The sequence below is a fragment of the Macrobrachium rosenbergii genome, chromosome 41, assembly GCF_040412425.1.
Source record: "Macrobrachium rosenbergii isolate ZJJX-2024 chromosome 41, ASM4041242v1, whole genome shotgun sequence".
Taxonomy (NCBI): domain Eukaryota; kingdom Metazoa; phylum Arthropoda; class Malacostraca; order Decapoda; family Palaemonidae; genus Macrobrachium; species Macrobrachium rosenbergii.
In genome coordinates this window covers 91600774-91620304 of record NC_089781.1, presented here as the reverse complement: position 1 = coordinate 91620304, position 19531 = coordinate 91600774, and the positions used below count along the sequence as shown (strand labels likewise).

The window sequence follows — 19531 nt, the reverse complement described above, 5'->3', positions numbered from 1 at the left end:
TCGTATGCGATAATCGCTGCGCGTATGGTGGCCTTAAGACAAATTATACTCAGCTTAAACCATTTCTATATCCTCCCCTATCATCATTTTGAAATACTGCCACAACCGGAACTCAAAATATGAAATAATACAATAATTTTTGAAAAATATCTTTATTGTCATAATAACAGATTTACTCTAATAAAGACTCTTTCTAATTATACGACTAGTGATGACTTACATCACAGACACTCACACACGGGTGAACAGGTATGATTTATAAGAATATGATGGTATGAACATACACATACATACACAATATACGCACGAGTTTTTGTATGACTAAGTGCAGAGGTCGAATAAGGTATGCATAGGTGCGAATCAGTGACATATAACAATAAGTAAACAGCTGGTAAACATCTAAAGAATTTACGAATTCGAATATTTCAATAATGTTTACAGTTTGTGTGGGTATGGATATGTATATAAATACCTTTATATGTGTATATGTATAAATACACATATATGTAATATAATCAGTATATATAATATATGTATAATATAATCAGTATATATATACATTATATATATGTATATTAATTATATCACTTATATATGTATATATGTATATATATATGTACATATATTTAAAATAGGAAAAGATAAATTACTGTGTCACTCATTAGAAAACATTCAATTTGTACTAATTTCGAGAAGATGTGTGCAACAATCAATGTAAATTCCTTCAAAATGAAACAAATAATGATAAATTTACAATATACTTTGGATTTACAGTGATGAAGTGAATGGATTACAATGAAACAAAAATAATGGTGAAGAAAATCAGCAAAATCACCCATTTTTTCATGTTCTGGGGAAATGGCTCATTTACCCTCTGACCTTAACTTAAGTCTAGGGTCACTGAGGCACTTTTAGCCTTGACTTAACCTGGGGTCACATAGTTACCTTTACCTTGACTTAAGTTTGACAATTCTCCTTCGTGTCCTTGCAAACCTTTCTCAAGAATCCTTAATCTTCTCTCCTCCATTCCTTTGACCTTGACTTAACCAGTTTTGTTAATCCTTCTTCGCCTCGTTACAAATCCTCCTGAGAAGTCCTAAACCTTCCTTTGCTCTTTCCAGAGTGAAGGCTTTAAGTCATCCTTAGTAATCCTCATCATCCTCATCCAAGGAGTCCTCAGGGTCGTCAGCTATCTCCTCGTAATCCTTCTCGAGGGCAGCTAGGTCTTCCCTGGCCTCAGAGAACTCTCCCTCTTCCATGCCTTCGCCAACGTACCTGAGAGGAAGGGTATAGTTGATTTCGAGATGTCAGGTACAGGGAAACCAGGTATATTGTTCTTGTTTGTTTTTGTATCTGATTTTTATTTGATGATGGGTTTGTTTGTTATTTGCAATGGTGTTTGAATGATCCAAACTCCTCTTCCCTCTCTCTCTCTCTCTCTCTCTCTCTCTCTCTCTCTCTCTCTCTCTCTCTCTCTCTCTCTCTCTCTCTCTCATTTGCACGTAGGCATTCAGGCAAAGGGAAACCTGATGGTGGTGTTTGTTTTTTGTTTGTTTTTTGTTTGCTACTGGGTTTGTTTGTTATTTGCAATGGTGTTTGAATTATCCAAACTCCTCTTCTCTCTCTCTCTCTCTCTCTCTCTCTCTCTCTCTCTCTCTCTCTCTCTCTCTCTCTCTTTTCATTTAGGCGATTCCTCATTGGACAGGGTGGGTACCATTCTCAGATAGCACTCTGCTGGCCCCGCGTTCGATTCTCCGACCAGCCAATGAAGAATTAGAGGAATTTATTTCTGGTGATAGAAATTCATTTCTCGCCATAATGTGGTTCGGATTCCACAGTAAGATGCAGGTCACGTTGCTAGGTAACCAGTTGATTCTTAGCCACGTAAAATAAATCTAATCCTTCGGGCCAGCCTTAGGAGAGCTGTTAATCAGCTCAGTGGTCTGGTTAAACTAAGGTATACTTAACTTAACTTTGCATGCAGGCATTCAGTTCTGTTGAATGCCTACAGCTTACTTTTTGGGAGTTGATGACATCTGTCTCTCTTATTCCTTACGAAGCGAGTAATAACAATAGAATGATATTAAGTAACCAAATGTTTAAAATCCAGAAGCTCATTCTGAAATTCAGTAAGAAAACGCTTCCTTTATTATTATTATTATTATTATTATTATTATTATTATTATTATTATTATTATTATTATTATTATTATTATTATTATTATGCCTTTTTATGAAACAAGCCAATAGGTCATAAACTCCTTAAACAATTTTCTAAAAGAAAAGAATACCCATGTATAAAAAAGAAAAGAACAACACAAAAAGAAAGGAATGAAACGATTATGACATGCTAACAAAGCCATTTTTAAATCAACATAAGGAATCCCTCCCACATACCAATGGACGAATGCCCTCTTGGCATACAACAGGTCAAACTTGTGATCCAGACGACCCCAGGCCTCCGCTATGGCTGTGGTATTTGAGAGCATACACAATGACCTTGGCACAGACGCCAGGTCACCGCCTGGGACCACCGTTGGGGGCATGTAATTGATACCCACCTGAAATGAGAGATTGAATTTAAATATTTATTCGCCCTGTAGTCATCTATGAAGGACATGTTGCGGGAAGGATAATGGAAAGGGTTAGAGACACGAAGGAGATGAAGGTCAAAGAGAAGATGGAGCGGCTGCGTTAGTGGAAGTATAAGAGATAAAAATATAGACGAAAGGAGGACAAAAGATAGAACAAGAAGAACAAGAAGAACATGAATAATAAAAAGAAGAAGGCCGGCCCAATTTATAAGCTGAGAAGAAGAAGAAGAAGAAGAAGAAGAAGAAGAAGAAGAAGAAGAAGATAGGGCCAATTTATAAGCTGAGAAGAAGAAGAAGAAGAAGAAGAAGAAGAAGAAGAAGAAGAAGAAGAAGAAGAAGAAGAAGAAGAAGAAGAAGAAGAAGAAGAAGAACAACAACAACAACAACAACAACAACAACAACAACAACAACAACAACAAGAGGAAGACAAAAGGCCTTCAAAAAGGGCACCAACCTTGAACCCAGTAGGACACCAGTCTACGAAGACTATCGACTTCATACTCTTGATGGTCTGTATAGAGGCGTTGACGTCCTTTGGAACGACGTCGCCCCTGTAGAGGAGGGTCACCGCCATGTACTTGCCGTTCCTGGGGTCACACTTGACCATTTGCATTCCGGGGGAGAAGCACTCGTTCGTCAGTTCCGAGGTCGAGACCTGATGGAAGGCGGAAGAAGGAAATTCGTGATATTTATTAATAATATTAAAATTATTAAAGTTAGTTCTGAGTAATGAACACAACAATTGTGTTCGTAATAATGTTAACAAATTTGACGACAGCTTAAGAAAAATGTTTGTTTTAAAAAGTTATAAACGCTTACGGTATATTAATGACATTTTGATGACAAATTCTAAATATTTTCTGAACTTTTTCTTGTTTTGTTGTGGGATTATATTTTGTGGAGGCCTATTAGACTTGCTCCAGACAACTTGGATTATTTCACAAGAATTTGTGATCATTATGAATAATAATAATTAGATTCACCTAGGTGCTCTTACCACCATACGTGATTAAAGACGCTGGCTCTTACCTGCATATGCTTAACTTTATCAGCCGCTTGTACTGGGGCGTAATTAGCCAGTGGGAAATGTATTCTTGGGTATGGCACCAGATTTGTCTGGAATTCAGCTAGGTCTACATTTAGGGCACCTTCAAACCTACACGTAAGAAATGAATTACAAAGATCAAAAAGTAGTTTCGGTTAAAAGTGCTTTTTCGATGTCAATGAAAATGCGTTTCTTTTGTAGCAATTTTTTTCAGTGGTATTCTATCAAGAATATTTGGTAGTTAGGACAATCTCTTGAATAGTAAAATGAACATTACATTTTTTTAGTACAGTAATTTTCCTTTTCAATCGAGTTCAAGTATCAAATAAAGAGCTTTCTGAGATTTCACTGCCGACAAGCCCACACAAATACACACACATGCATAAACATAAGTGTGGATATCTGCATAATCATACATATATATGTACATATTTAGAATCTGCTGGACACTTTTTAACAGATACGTATGTAATTTTAAATAATCACAATGCCCCCTTAACTTCACAATTTCTTCACGCTTTGGAAACGCTTGTCACTACTAAGCCTAGATCCTAAAGAAGAAAGAAATGAAGATATTCTGATGTCCGGCCGAGATTCGAACTCGCGTCCGGGGTATAAGAACGAAGTAACGATAAATACCTGGCCACGAAAAAACTTTGAATATTAACTGACAATGCTCATAGGATAATCCATCTATGTTCTTTTGACTCCTTACCAGTGACCATAACCCCGAAATGAAATAACATACAATAACGAAAATAAAACTCACCTCAATGAAGCCGTAATAGAAGACACGATTTGACTTATCAGTCTGTTCAAGTTATGGTAAGTTGGCCTCATAACTCCCAAGTTTTTGTGGCAAAGTTCGTAGATGGCTTCGTTGTCGACCAGGAAGCTCACGTTGCTGTGTTCCATAGAGACGTGGGTTGCCAGTATGGAGTTGTAGGGTTCTACCATAGCCGTAGAGACCTGAGGATCAAGATTTATAATTTTTATTATTATATTTGAAAGGATTTTGCTTTTGATATTCCAATACCAGGTTATCAGTTTTTTGTAAATAAGGTTTTTTTATATAATTTGAAGGGTTTTACTTCAGATGTTTTAAGCCAGAATTATCGATTTGTTTGTAAATATGAAAGTCTTGGATCTTGATACGTAATAATAATAATAATAATAATAATGATAATAATAATAATAATAATAATAATAATAATAATAATAATAATAATAATAATAATAATAATAATAACAACTTTATATGATTTATTTGTCGCTATGAAGAAATTCATTCAGGTGACTGAGAAATTGCATTGTAAATTCAACTGTATCCAGGGGGCCATTCTTTTTAATGTAGTTTGTTTGAAAGAGGGTCTTCTTCCTAAATAATAATAATAATAATAATGATAATAATAATAATAATAATAATAATAATAATAATAATAATAATAATAATAATAATAATAATGAATTGGGTGCGGCAAACGAAAATCATAAACATTTTTCCTTTAAAGGCTTTAATGTGCTGAATATGTTCATAAATGCCAAATAAAATAGTTTTTTATTATATAAAGGACTTGTATCTTGATAGTTATAGATTACTGAATTTAACTATTAAGACAGAAAGAGCTTGGAACTGCATACTTAAAGATAAAGGAATTCCTTTTTTATGGTTTAAAATGACAACAGACAATGATATTTTTCGTAAAGTCTATTTTTTTTTGCTTTTATACTTATAGAATAAACAAAATGCTTGGCTCTGGACCCTTGAAGATATAACGATATTTCATATTAAACAGAAGATTTTCCTGAGGGTTCCTGAACGCAATTTATTTTTAATTTCTGTTATAAAAAAGAGAATAACTTAAGTTAGTGCGATGGTTACTTAATATACAAGAATGGTGGGTTAGCAACTGCATATATTTTGCATTTCGTCTTTGACAAAAGAAACATTGATTATCAATATTTTGACTCAATTTTTTTCACGGTCATTAAATATGTTTAATATTCAAGGTGACAACGTACGCTGGTTATGCGATAATTAATTTTTAAAGATCTCTGGCTTAAACTGGTAAAGGAGGAGATTTTTGTGAACTCGATAACAGAGTCACGCTTCTTCAATATTGGAAGGTTTGCAATCAATACTCTTTGATGAAAAAACAAGGATTACTTTCCTTGAGGCATAATAGCTCTCTTCACCTGCCTACCAAGACGGATTTCTATCAAATGCTTCAGAAACAAACATATAACTGGTGGCTGCATATAGTATAACGTGGGGAAGTACAAATTTCTTGTAATTAAAGTTGTTCTTGCCAGGATATGTCTGAGAAAGCAGAAACATTACCATCCTAGCTAATATAAAAACTCAAATTTTGGAAAAAAACCATTAAACGTATCACAGTACTATACAGGGAAGTTGTCTAATTCTTCACTGTTAAGCTTAATTATATTACATAGGAGTATATTCAGTTCATGTTGGAATTTCTCCATACTGTCATTGCTTATTAAATGTATTTTGTGCATGGTTGCCTTACTGCCTTTATCCATTAATGATGCCCAGGTATATGCGTGAAGGCTTCACCGTGATAGTCGTTGCTTTGGCAGAAAGATAATAAAAACTATTCGATCTCTTTGAGGCTATCATACTGCGAACACACCACAAGCACTATTACTCAATGGGGAGGACATTCATTCATTCATTCATGAACTCCATATCTAACAGTAGGTACAGGCGCCATTGAAGGTTTATAAACGGGAGAATAAATGGAGAACAAGAAAGTAAAATAAATGAAGAGCCAAGAAAGTATATCATCCGTAGGGGGTTAGTGCTATCAGTGCACCTCATTTGGTGCACTGTAGGCGTTATTTAAGGGTCTTGGCAGTGTTCCTTCGGCCCTTAGCTGCACCCTCTTTCATTCCTTCTGCTGTACCTCCGTTCATATTCTCTTTCTTCCATCTGACTTTCCACCCTCCCTAACAATTTCTTCATAGTGCAACTTCAATTTTCCTCCTTCCATCAAACCTGACCTCAATTTCCCACATAGGTCTCAGCGCCTGACCATTGGCCTAAATTCTGTAAGAAAGTATATCAAAGTTTATAAATAAAAAAAAAAATGGAAAAGCTAAGAAAGCAGAAATATCTCTTACCTGCGGTGCCGGATAAACAGCAAACTCGAGTTTAGTCTTCTTTCCATAGTCGACAGTCAGATGTTCCATCAGGAGGGAGGTGAACCCAGACCCGGTTCCTCCGCCGAAGGAGTGGAAGATCAGAAAACCCTGGAAGATAGGCTTTTGGGTCAGGAAATGACAGATCACGCAATTGCGGTAGTTTTGGGAAAGCGTGAGTTACTGGGTCATGAATTGACTGACTGTTTGTCCTGAGTGGGTTTTTGGTTTTCGAAAGATGAATACATTTGGTCTGTATTCTGCAGGTTAATAGATTTTAGATTGCAAAATGAATGTGGGGATCTGTACAATTTTTTTAGGTTTGTACTTTGAAATGGACAAAAAAAAAAAAACGTATAAGCAGGGAAAAAATGGATGAAATCAACACGTATAGTTCGGTACTTATCACAAAATCACCAGAAATAAAAGACATTGAACCGTATTCCAGAAAATTTAAAATATAATAACAGGAATATGATACAACAGAAAGCTGAGATATGACTGATCAGTATGGCTCAGTGATAAAAGAAACTCAATTAGATGATGATTTTTCAATGTTGGCCCATAGCTCAAACGACCTTTTAGTGGCTGTCTAACTGATTAGCCACTCTCCAGCTAAGCAAGATAACCTTTACCTGGAGGCTGTTAGACTGATCGGCCAATCTGCGGATTTGCTCGAGAGTGGCCCCAATCATTTCCTTGCCGATTGTGTAATGGCCACGGGCGAAGTTGTTGGCCGCGTCCTCCTTTCCTGTCACGAGTTGATGAGGGTGGTACAGGGAACGGTACAGGCCGGTGCGTATCTCGTCTGGAAAAAGGAGTCTTAGAATTATTAACGAATAACAATAAAACAAGTAAAAAATGCTCCGAAGTTTCCTTGGCGCTATCGAGTTTTCTGGACAGCCGCTACAGCGTATAATCAAGGCCGCCGAAAATAGATCTATCTTTATGTGGTCTCGGTATTATGCTGTATGAGCCGCGGCCCATGAAACTTTAACCACGGCCCGGTGGTGACCTATCCTACATCGTCGCCAGAAGCACGATTATGGCTAACTTTAACCTTAAATAGAATAAAAACTACTGAGGCTGGAGGGCTGCAATTTCTTATGTTTGATGATTGTAGGGTGGATGATCAACACACCAATTTGCAGCCCTCTAGCCTCAGTAATTTTTAAGATCTGAGGGCAGACAGAAAAAAGTGCGGAGAGAAAAAAAGTGCGGACGGGCAGGCAGAGTCGGCACAATAGTTTTCTTTTACAGAAAACTGAAAGGGATTAAGAATAGATTTAATTCTGAGAAATCTCAAGTTTCTTCATTATGTCGGGTTTGATTGCCTTGAACTTGTTACTTATTGTCTGCAGAATCTTTTAATTTTTGTTTTCTGTAAAATAAAACTATTGTGCCGGCTTTGTCTGTCCGTCCGCACTTTTCTCTGTCCGCACTTTTTCTGTCCGCCCTCAGATTTTAAAACCTACTGAGGCTGGAGGGCTGCAAATTGGTATGTTGATCATCCACCCTCCAATCATCAAACATTCCAAATTGCAGCCCTCTAGCCTCAGTAGTTTTTATTTGATTTAAAATTAAAACAAGTCATATTCGTGCTTCTGGCAACGATGTAGGATGGGCCACCACCAGGCCGTAGTTAAAGTTTCATGGGACGCGGTTCATACAGCATTATACAGAGACCACCGAAAGATAGATCTATTTTCGGTGGCCTTGCTTATACGCTGTAGCGGCTGTACAGAAAACTCGATTGCGCCGATTTCATTAATGATTACGTTATTCAAATTCCCAGTTATGCCATGTTACTTAACTATATGCCATTTACACAAGATTATAGCCTGACGAAATATTTAACTGGTATGATATTCTAATGAAACTAAAAGGTTCCAGTGATGCCTTGGTACTTGACCATTCAAAGTCCTGTGAAACATTTGAATGACATGATAATCTAATATGACTCTAAAGGATGCTGTAATGGCCTCTGAAATCTCTTTGTATTGAAACGAATCATCACTACAGCATCCCAGGAAAAAAAACATGTAAAGAATTGGTTGACGTTGTATAGATATTAGAAAAAACTTCTGGAACCCATTGATTCATTAATAATGGGAAAAATCTCATTATTCATTAAATAATATACCAACATTAATAACCGTACGAACATCATGCATTGATAATTAACCATCATTACCATTAGCGGATCCAGGGGGTTGTCACCTGGGCACGTGCTCTCCCCCCCCCCGTGAAAAATAATGACAGAATAATAATATTGAAGATATAGATAATAATAACATAAATGAGAAATATAAAAATGGGAAAATATAATAAATCTGTTATGGAAATATATATATATATATATATATATATATATATATATATATATATATATATATATATATATATATATATATATATATATATGTGTGTATGTGTGTGTGTGTGTGTGTGTGTGTGTTGTGTTTAATATGAAAATTGGTGGCCCCGCCCCACGAAATTTTTCTTGACCCGCTAGTGTTCATTAAGTCCGCTCTTTCGTTCAAAGCAAAGAAACTCACCTTAACAAAAATTCCCCTCAAGAAACATTGCAAGTTATTTCGCATCCTATAAGTCTTACCTATCACCGTGGGCTCCAGATCTACGAAGACCGCCCTCGGGACATGTTGGCCGCTCTCCATCTCGCTGAAGAAGGTGTTGAAGGAGTCGTGGCCGTACCCGACAGTCGTGTCCGAGGGCATCTTCCCGTCTGGAAAGATTCCATGTTCCAGGCAGTACAGTTCCCAGCATGCATTGCCAATTTGCACACCTGCCTGTCCCACGTGGACGCTCAGACATTCTCGCTGGAAGGGGAGAGGAAAATTAAGGATTCCGTCAATCTGCGCTTGCAGTATCCTGGTGAGGATGAAGTAAGATCCTGTTCAGGGTCTGTACAGGCAACATCTAAAGACGCAGTTTCTGTGCAGTACTGGGTGAGGTAACCAGAGGTCTACAACGGGCCTCTTTAACGCCTGGAGTCGTATACAATCAAACGCCTATGACAACAACAGGTATCTTCATATTTCCTGGTGATCCTGGATATAAGATATATATGTGTATGTATATATTCAAACTTAACTTATAACAACAGATATGGTATATACAAATAATATATATATATATATATATATATATATATATATATATATATATATTAATTTTTTATCACTTACACAATTGTTCTGTGCATTAATACAATTACTAACAGGACCTCATTGAAACTGGATGGTATCCAGAGGAGATATTTATTCAAGAAAAGTTACAACAAGTAAATTTTTGCAACCTTTTCTTGAATAAATATCTCCCTACAGTAGGTACCATCCAGCTTCACTGAGGTCCTGTTAATAATATATATATATATATATATATATATATATATATATATATATATATATATATATATATTTTATATATATATAATATATATATATATATATATATATATATATATATATATATATATATATATATGTGTGTGTGTGTGACTGAGTGCAAGGAAAAAATCATTACTACCACTAAGGCAGTAAATAATAATAACATCAAAAATGTAAGTAACATTTAAGAGTTATCAATTGTATTCATAAAGATTGTAAAATTAAAGGGAATAATAATTGAGAAAACACTGATAATAAGTGGGATTAAAGAAGAAGAAATTAGAAAGCGCGTAATAACGGGGCGAGATTAACGTGCGTTCTAATGAGACATCATAAAAGGCAAAAATAAATTATTGATGAAATTGCCTGTCATGGGGTATCAAGTGGACGGACCGTTGCCATGGTAACTACCAAACTAAGTTCTTATTTTCGTGGAAGGCTTAAAAGACTCACTGTTCCTTGAAGGCTTTGAGTTCCATCGTGATGGTGGAGGTATATTTTGTTTAGATTTGCTCTTATTTTTTTTTTTATGTAGAGTCTGATGGAATGGGCAACTTGATGGCTTCTTTAGGCTAGTAAAAGAATAGGGAAAAAGGGCCAGGGAAAACGGAGGAGAGAATCCCATAAATATATAAAATTTTGGAGATAGATAATAGTTTGGAAAAACGGGCTAGGGGAAACGGAGGCAGGGGAGAATCCCAAATTCATGTACTATATAAAATTTTGGAGATAGATAATAGTTTGGAAAAACGGGCTAGGGGAAACGGAGGCAGGGGAGAATCCCAAATTCATGTAATATATAAAATTTTGGAGATAGAGAATAGTTTGGAAAAACGCAGGAGGAAATCCCAAATTCATGTACTATATAAAATTTTGGAGATAGATAATAGGGAAAAACGGGCTAGGAGGCAGGGGAGAATCCCAAATTCATGTAATATCTAAGATTTTGGAGATAAAGAATAGTTTGGGAAAACCGGCGGGGGAATACGTAGGCAGGAGAGAATCCCAAGTTCACGCAATATAGAAGATTTTGGAGACGAAGGAAAGCAGGCCAGGGAAAACGGAGGCCGGAGAGAATCCCAAATTCATGTAATACATAGGATTGTGGGAACAAATGGAACACGGGGTGATGGAGTGAGTATCGGGTAAAATGTGTAATCAAGAGATAGCATTCATATTAAAAAGCCATTGGAGTGCCTTAGAGGATACTGAAAGTTCCTCTACCTGAATTTGTAGAGAAGTTTGGACCTGCAGAACTTTTTGATTAAGCATTACATCTTTGGTTCGAAGTTAAATAGGAGAGTCGGGGTTGGGAACATATGTTTGTCTTCTAGTATCTTCAAAAAGCTGTTTTGCTTGGGGAAAACAGATCTTTTATTTCCTTTTTTGTTAAGAAGGAGTTTTTTTCGGATTAGTCCCTAGTCGGGGTCGCTGTTTTTAGTGACCCTCCTCCAGCTGTTTCTGTCCTGAACGGCTCATTTCATAATTGTTTTAGGCAGGTGTCTGAGAACGGTTGCCCTTTCTGACCTAAACCCTCCCTCTTTATCCGGGCTCGAAACCGGCATTGAGTGGGGCTGTTAACCAAACCCCCTTCCCCCTCACTCCTTCACCCTCCCTCCTTCCTCTCCCCCCGCCCCCCCCCCCACTCAGCTAGGTTTCATATTAAAACGGAGTTTATACAGATATATTTCACCACAAGGCAACTAAACCCTGACCATGAGACATTACACGAAAGTCTAATTGCTAATCGCTCGGTATCACGCAACGAAAGAAGTTCCTTTAGGTACTGTATATCTCATTCAACATTTACCGCAGTCATTACTGCGCGCTTGCGCATATTAAATAACGCCTCTCCAGGGATTTCGTGTATGCCACCGGAACATCGCTGAATTTTGCATGAAGACCAGAGAAGAAGGCTTCTTCTTCACGCGAAAATGGACCAAGGTCTTCGACCTCAGGGTTGATAATAGTCTTTGCAAGTAATTCTCTTTTTATCTTTTTTTTTACCTTTGTTTGTTATTCGGCAGGATTTATCTCTTTCCAGTGTGACTGACAGTTATCTCTTGACTATTATGAGACGCAATTTATAGAAATTTATCTTTAGTTTGACGCAATTTATAGAAATTTATGTTAACAGCCTCCCAGAGGCTGTCGTGCAATTGGAACTTCAGAAGTTCAGGCGAAGGTAGCCTACAATGTATTGCTACCCTAACACTATTCTCCACGCATTTCAATACATTTTTATCTATTTGTTAATTTATTAATTTTTTAATAAGTGAGTGGGATCCTTCTTTCTGTATTTCTCCTTCCTCTGACTTCTTCCTAATGAACACCATATTCTTTGGAAGCTTGTATTTCAAGTCAATGGCTCCTGCTGTGGGCTTGCTCCATATGAATAGGGTTCATCTTCTGAATAATAATAATAATAATAATAATAATAATAATAATAATAATAATAATAATAATAATAATAATAATAATAATAATAATAATGCAGGTACAATTGTGATCACAACAGCATATGAAAACACCTGTAACACGTTGTTCTGTATCTGTTTTGAATTCATTTATATAACTGCGCAAATAATAAAAAAATCTAAAAAATTTTTTTAAAATATGCTTTTATTAAAATGCACCAAAAAGTAAAAAAATGAACAGGTAGAAAATTGAGTAAACAGACAGACAGACAGACAGAGTCAAAGTCAAATTAAGTAAAATCATGTAATAAAATAAAAGCTACCCGCCAACTTATTGCTCTGTAAATCTTAGCTAATCATACATCCGGCTCGGAATTATTCTACCGTTACAACTGCTTATCATGTGGGACTATTCCTTCAGTAACTGCAGGTAGGATTTTGTGGTCTACCGCGTTAAGATCGAATAAATATTAGGAATATCTGGTTAATGTATTATTATTTTAATTCTGGATATAGGTTAAGAACTGCAAGGTTCTCTTTTTATTATATGTATATTGGTGATTTGAATGTCTGTTATTGAACGTGACAAGATTATCAAAGCTTCATTTGGTTTTCTTGTTAATATTACTTTTAAAATAAAATAATATACAGTAAATACTTTTATATGCAGTATATATACATACATATATATGTATGTATGTATGTATGTATACATACATACATGTATGTATACATATATATATATATATATATATATATATATATATATATATATATATAGAGAGAGAGAGAGAGAGAGAGAGAGAGAGAGAGAGAGAGAGAGAGAGAGAGAGAGAGAGTTCGCATTTAGGTTATCACGAAAAAGAAAATTTTACTGATAGAATGTTTGCAGTTAATGTTTTACCAATGCACGCCAAGATCTAGGTGCTTAAATATCTTTTTATAATATTTATTGGTAATTTGCATATCTCTTATTAAAAGTGACAAAATTATCAAAGCTACACTTAATTTCTCGTGAAGTAATTTGACCTTTCAAGGGATGTATATTACACACACACACACACACACACACACACACACAGAGAGAGAGAGAGAGAGAGAGAGAGAGAGAGAGAGAGAGAGAGAGAGAGAGAGAGAGATTTTGCATTCAGGTTATCACAAACAAAAAGAGTACACTGATAAAATATTTGCACCTAACGTTGCAACTAATGCACGCAAATCTCTAGATTGGTGAAAAAAACAATTAATCACCTGTCGTGCTTGCGTGCGTGCATTCTTACTATAGCCTGACTGACAGTCATTTATCTTTCTCATTCCTTGCTTTGTCGCCTTGCACTTGCATGCATTATGCTGCAAAATAAATCTACAGTGACGTTTCGGGTTTATGCAAGTCGTAATGAGGGGAGGGGTACTCGTAAATATATATGTCTTGGGTCAGGAATAAAAACAGAAAGATTAATGAGTTGCTGGAACATAAATTGTTGGGGATTCTGAATGAGAGATGACATTTTCGGAAGGAGGGGAATAATGTATAACATTATGCTCTGATGGGAAAATTATTATTACATAATAATAATAATAATAATAATAATAATAATAATAATAATAATAATAATAATAATAATAATAATAATGAAACAAGGCGACCCTGTAACCAGGCTATAATATCAAGAATTACAAGCCACAGTAGTGTTGAAAATATTTATGTACAGAGTTAAAAATATTTTTAAAACTAATGTGGCTTTCAATTCACAATAATAATAATAATAATAATAATAATAATAATAATAATAATAATAATAAATAATAATAATAATAATAATAATAATAATGAACAGGTGTTCCATATGAGGTAATTGACAAGATTATTATTTCTAAATATTTATGACAGAGTTAAAAATACTTTTGAACTATGTGTATATACTGAACAATTCCTAATAATAATATTTTATCTTTATTTAATAATAATAATAATATAATGTTTGTGTATACATTGTGTAATATACCATATATATATATAAGATTATTATTTATATATATATATATAGAATACTTATATATATGCATATATATGATTGCATGTATATATGTATATATATGTATATATATATGTGTTTGTGTATACATTGTGTAATATATATATATATATATATATATAAATTATATATATGTATATATATGTGTGTGTGTTTGTGTGTGTGTTTGTATGTGTGCGTGTGTGTGTGTGTATGACGTATTTCATATTTATTTTTCCTGCATCTGCCATCTGTATGCCATGAAAATTATCTCAAACCTGAGCGTCCAATTGACGAACGAAACAACTCCCCTGTCTATATCTCTGTCCCTGTCCTATTAACAAGAAGACGGGAATAATTAATGAGGGCAGAATCGGAAATCGAAGGCTTATATACAGGTTATCGATCCAGTTACCAGCCCTTATTTGCTCGCCTGTAAAAAGTTCACAGGTGACTCCCTCTCCTCAAGGTGAGAAACCTTCTTCCAAAGGAGGTGGGCAGTCGTGTTTTTTACCTTTTTGCACCGTAATGATTATTATCGTCGATGTAACAGTGAGTATGCATGTGCGCGTGCGCGAGAGAGCGAGCTCTCACGTGAAGATGTGCTTGTTGTTGTGGGATTAAGCTGGCTTTATGTCTGGCAGAACCCGGATGGGGGTAGTGATGTCAGTGCACCTCATGCGGTGCACTATACGCGTTACTTTAGGTCCTTTGCAGCGTGCCTTCGGCCCCTAGCTGCAATTCCCTTTCATTCCGTTTACTGTACCTCCGTTCTTATTCTCTTTTTTCCATCTTGCTTTCCATCCTCCTAATAATTGATTTATAGTTCAACTGCCAGGTTTTCCTCCTGTTACACCTTTCAAACCTTTTTTAATGTAAATTTCCGTTTCAGCTCTGAATGACCTCATATGTCCCAGTGCTTGAAAATTGACCTAAATTTTATATTCTATTCTATTCTCTTTCTTATGCCGGCAGAGTCCCCTGCTTGTTGCATGAGGTCGAAATCAGTGACCTTTGGTGACCTTTGACATCACGAAGTCAGAGAATTTGAAGTCAATTTAACCTTGTGCCAACAGATTCTCCTGCTTTTGCATGAGTTCGACTCCAGTGACCTTTGGTGACCTTTGATGTCACGAGGTCATGGATTTTTTTAACAATTTGGCCTTGTACCAACAGACTTTCCTAGCTTGCATGAGTTAGACGTCCGTGACCCTTTGGTGACCTTTGATGACAAGAAGTCAGAGAATTTGAAATCAATCGGTCTGACTTGCTTGCATGGGTATCATTGTACTGATTCTTGGTAGTGTCATTTCAATGTAATTCTTTTGTTTATTTATCGGCCAAGTAGTGATGCATCATACAGAAAATATATTTGTTTACTTAGGAATCGACGTAATATTTGCTGTAATCATGCGACATTATTACTGCTATTGCAGGTATTAACTACCTGTAATCGACTGCAATATATTATAGATGGTTGTAGATTTTTCATGCATTTTGATTTTCAGGATTAAATTTCAGTTTTATACTCTACAAGACACGTTTTTGCACCATGTATAAAATTATAAGAAGTGTCTGGTTTTATGCCAGATAAAATTTGCTGTAAGAAGAACCAATAATTTTACAGATGTATTTTAGAAATATATTTGATCATATAGGTAGCCTTTATGTCACTGGTCGATTTAAAAAAATATTTATTTTGTTTTGGTTTTATACCAAATAAAATTTTCCAGAATTATCATTAAGAGACAGACGAGAAATTTTTACAGCTGCAATTTATAAAATACATTTGGTTTTACAGGTCGACTGTAATTGTGTCACTGGTCGATTAAAAAATATTAATTTTATTTTGATTTTATACCAAATAAAATTTGTTGCAATTATTGTTAAGAGAACGAGAAAGAAAAAGCAAAATTTTTAAAGCTGCATTTTATAAAATACATTTGATTTTATAGGTAGACTCTAACAATGTCACTGGTCGATTAAAAAAATTAATTTTATTTTGATTTTATACCAAATGCAATTTATTGCAATTATTTTTAAGAGAACAGACCGAAAAAAAAACAGTATTTTTACTGGTGCATTTTATAAAATACACTTGATTTTATAGATATACTCTGACTATATCAGGGGTCGATTAAGAAAAATAATTTTATTTTGATTTTATACCAAATTCGGTATGTTATAATTATCGTTAACAGAACAGACGAGAAAAAAAAACACCCGTAATTTTATAGCTGCATTTTATAAAATACACTTGATTTTATAGGTAGACTCTACCTTTGCCAGGGGTCGATTAAGGAAAAAAATTAATTTTGATTTTATACCAAATGCAATTTGTTGCAATTATTGTTAAGAGAACAGATTAAAAAAGAAAATTTTAATTTTTATAAAATTTTATTTTATAGGCAGACTCTAAATATGTCAATTCGTTAAAGAAAATATTTGTTTTATTGTTGTTTTATAACAAATAAAATTTACTGCAATTACTGTTAAGAGAACTGACATTTTAAAAAATATTTTTACAGCTTTATTTTATAAAACACACTGATTTTATAGTCACTCTATGTAGTCGATTAAAAAGAAAATATTAATTTTATTTTTATTTTATGCCAAATGCAATTCGTTGCAATTATTGTTAAGAGAGCATACCGGAAACAAATTTTACAGCTGCATTTTATAAAATACACTTGATTTTATTTTATGTCGGATTAAAGAAAAAATAATTTTATTTGATTTTATGTCAACTTGTAGTAGTAGTCGAAACCTAAAAAAAGAATAATTTTTACTTATAAAATTTTTTGACGTTATTATTTTATGTCAGGGGTCGATTAAAAAAATATTGATTTTATTGTGCATTTATACCAAAGAAAATTTGCTGAAATTATTGCTAAGAGAACATACCGGAAACAAATTTTACAGTTGCATTTTATAAAATACATTTAGTTTTATGGGTATACTAACTTTGTCAGGGGTCGATTAAAGAAAATATTCTATTTTCAAACCAATTACAACAGTCATATTCTCTACTCTAAACCCTCTTCGTAACCGACAAATCCAATTACCCGAATGTTTGACAAACAATTACGATAATCGCTTCTTGGGATTATTTTATTGACTGGCTCGTTAAATCACCTCACCAAGCGACATTTTGTGAAGTTTGTGAATAATAACAGCTTTCGTAAATGTACTTCTTAAACAAACTATATATTGACATTTTAAATTCTGGAGACAATTTAGTGGTATTTAGGTCGTTAAGAAGGTTTTGTATTTATTTATATATGTATACAAACACACACATATATATTGTATATATACATTATAAATAATACACACACACACACACACACACACACACACACATATATATATATATATATATATATATATATATATATATATATAAATATATATGTATACATATATACATGTATGTATATATATACTATATATATGTACATACATACATACATACATACATACATACATACATACATACATATATATATATATATATATATATATATATATATATATATATAATAGAGAGAGAGAGAGAGAGAGAGAGAGAGAGAGAGAGAGAGAGAGAGAGAGAGAGAGAGCAATCTAAAAGACCAATATTTTGGTGAGTAATACCCCTAATGATAGACGAGAATTTTTGAGAATGAAAAACAAAAATAAACCAAAATAATATTTAGATGTTTATGAGGTCTATTCAAGATCATTTTACCCTTGAATGTAGCCGACAAATCATTGAGTTTATCTTAAATTCATAAATTCATATGAAGAACTCATGTCAGTCTTCATTTATTGGGTATCATATTTTATATATGAGGTTTTACTTATAGCATTCAGGACCTCATTTTGCAATATCATCTTTGATTTAAAGGCTGTGAGTGTGTGTGTGTGCGTGTGTATAACAACGAACTAGAGGCCGTGTCGGTATATGGCCACCTGAATCCATAACAGGACTTGTGAAAGGGAAAAATATGTGTTAGAGCCATCTTTCATTGGAATGAATTAAGGGACACGGAAGCAGAAAAACGAATTCCGAAGTCTGCGGTTGACTGACAGAGACGAATATCGAACGATTTGGTCAAAGTCTACTGAAGAAAAGTATGCCTGACCCGTCTTTCATTGGGATGAATCAAGGAACACGGGGAGCAGAAAAAGAATTCCGAAACCAGAAATAGACGGAATGAGAAAAACGCCGAACGATCTGTTTGAAGCGTGCTGATTTCTGAAGATTAAATGTGAGACGCGGTTGCTTGACGGGTGTCACCGATCCTTTAGCTGGACGGCTGTCCGCTACTTAGCAAAATCAAATTTACGAGGATTTTTTGACTTTAAAACGAAGGCATTACAGTCTGAAATAAAAAGAAAAAAATTATCTACCTGTCTTCATTTGAAATAACACAAGAATACACTCCATTAATTAATCTATCTGTACTGAAAGCAGACGTTAATAGACCATTATAACCAAATAAAAGAAACCAAATTTGAAGTCTGGGATTTTGATTTATAATTTATGAAAATTCGGCTACAAAGTCAAGCATTGGGGCACTTTCGGCCATTCAGTGCCCAAGTCAGTGAAAAAAGGGAGTTAGGGTGGTTGGACAGCAAGATGGAAGACGTGAAGTGGGAATGGAGGTCAAGTAAAAGGCTCAATAGTGGGAGCAGCTATGGGCCGAAGGGAAGCTGCAAGCAGCATTTAGTAAGCCTACAGTGCACCATGTGAGTTTGCACCGACGGCGCTACCCCCCAAATGGGGATTTGATGTTTGTGGGTTGTTAACAAAAGTCCTCATCAGCTTTTGTTTTTATTTGAATCTATGGTTAATCAGTGACATTCAACTCATCACTACAACCAACAAGTGAAAATATGCTTC

General features: G+C 34.7%; 1 protein-coding gene across 1 annotated transcript in view; it reads right to left on the bottom strand.

The window, feature by feature from the left end:
* Window positions 1-622: 622 nt before the first annotated feature.
* Window positions 623-19531, bottom strand: part of LOC136826999 (tubulin alpha chain-like) — a 40474-nt gene continuing 21565 nt past the window's right edge. Inside the window, exons 2-9 of the mRNA XM_067084653.1 lie at window positions 9419-9641; window positions 7437-7609; window positions 6784-6912; window positions 4409-4608; window positions 3624-3750; window positions 3049-3249; window positions 2398-2561; window positions 623-1275 (exon numbers count right to left, since the gene is read on the bottom strand). Of these exons, the coding sequence (XP_066940754.1) occupies window positions 1143-1275; window positions 2398-2561; window positions 3049-3249; window positions 3624-3750; window positions 4409-4608; window positions 6784-6912; window positions 7437-7609; window positions 9419-9641 (1350 nt within the window). The 3' untranslated portion in view covers window positions 623-1142. The remainder of the gene's footprint in view (window positions 1276-2397; window positions 2562-3048; window positions 3250-3623; window positions 3751-4408; window positions 4609-6783; window positions 6913-7436; window positions 7610-9418; window positions 9642-19531) is intronic.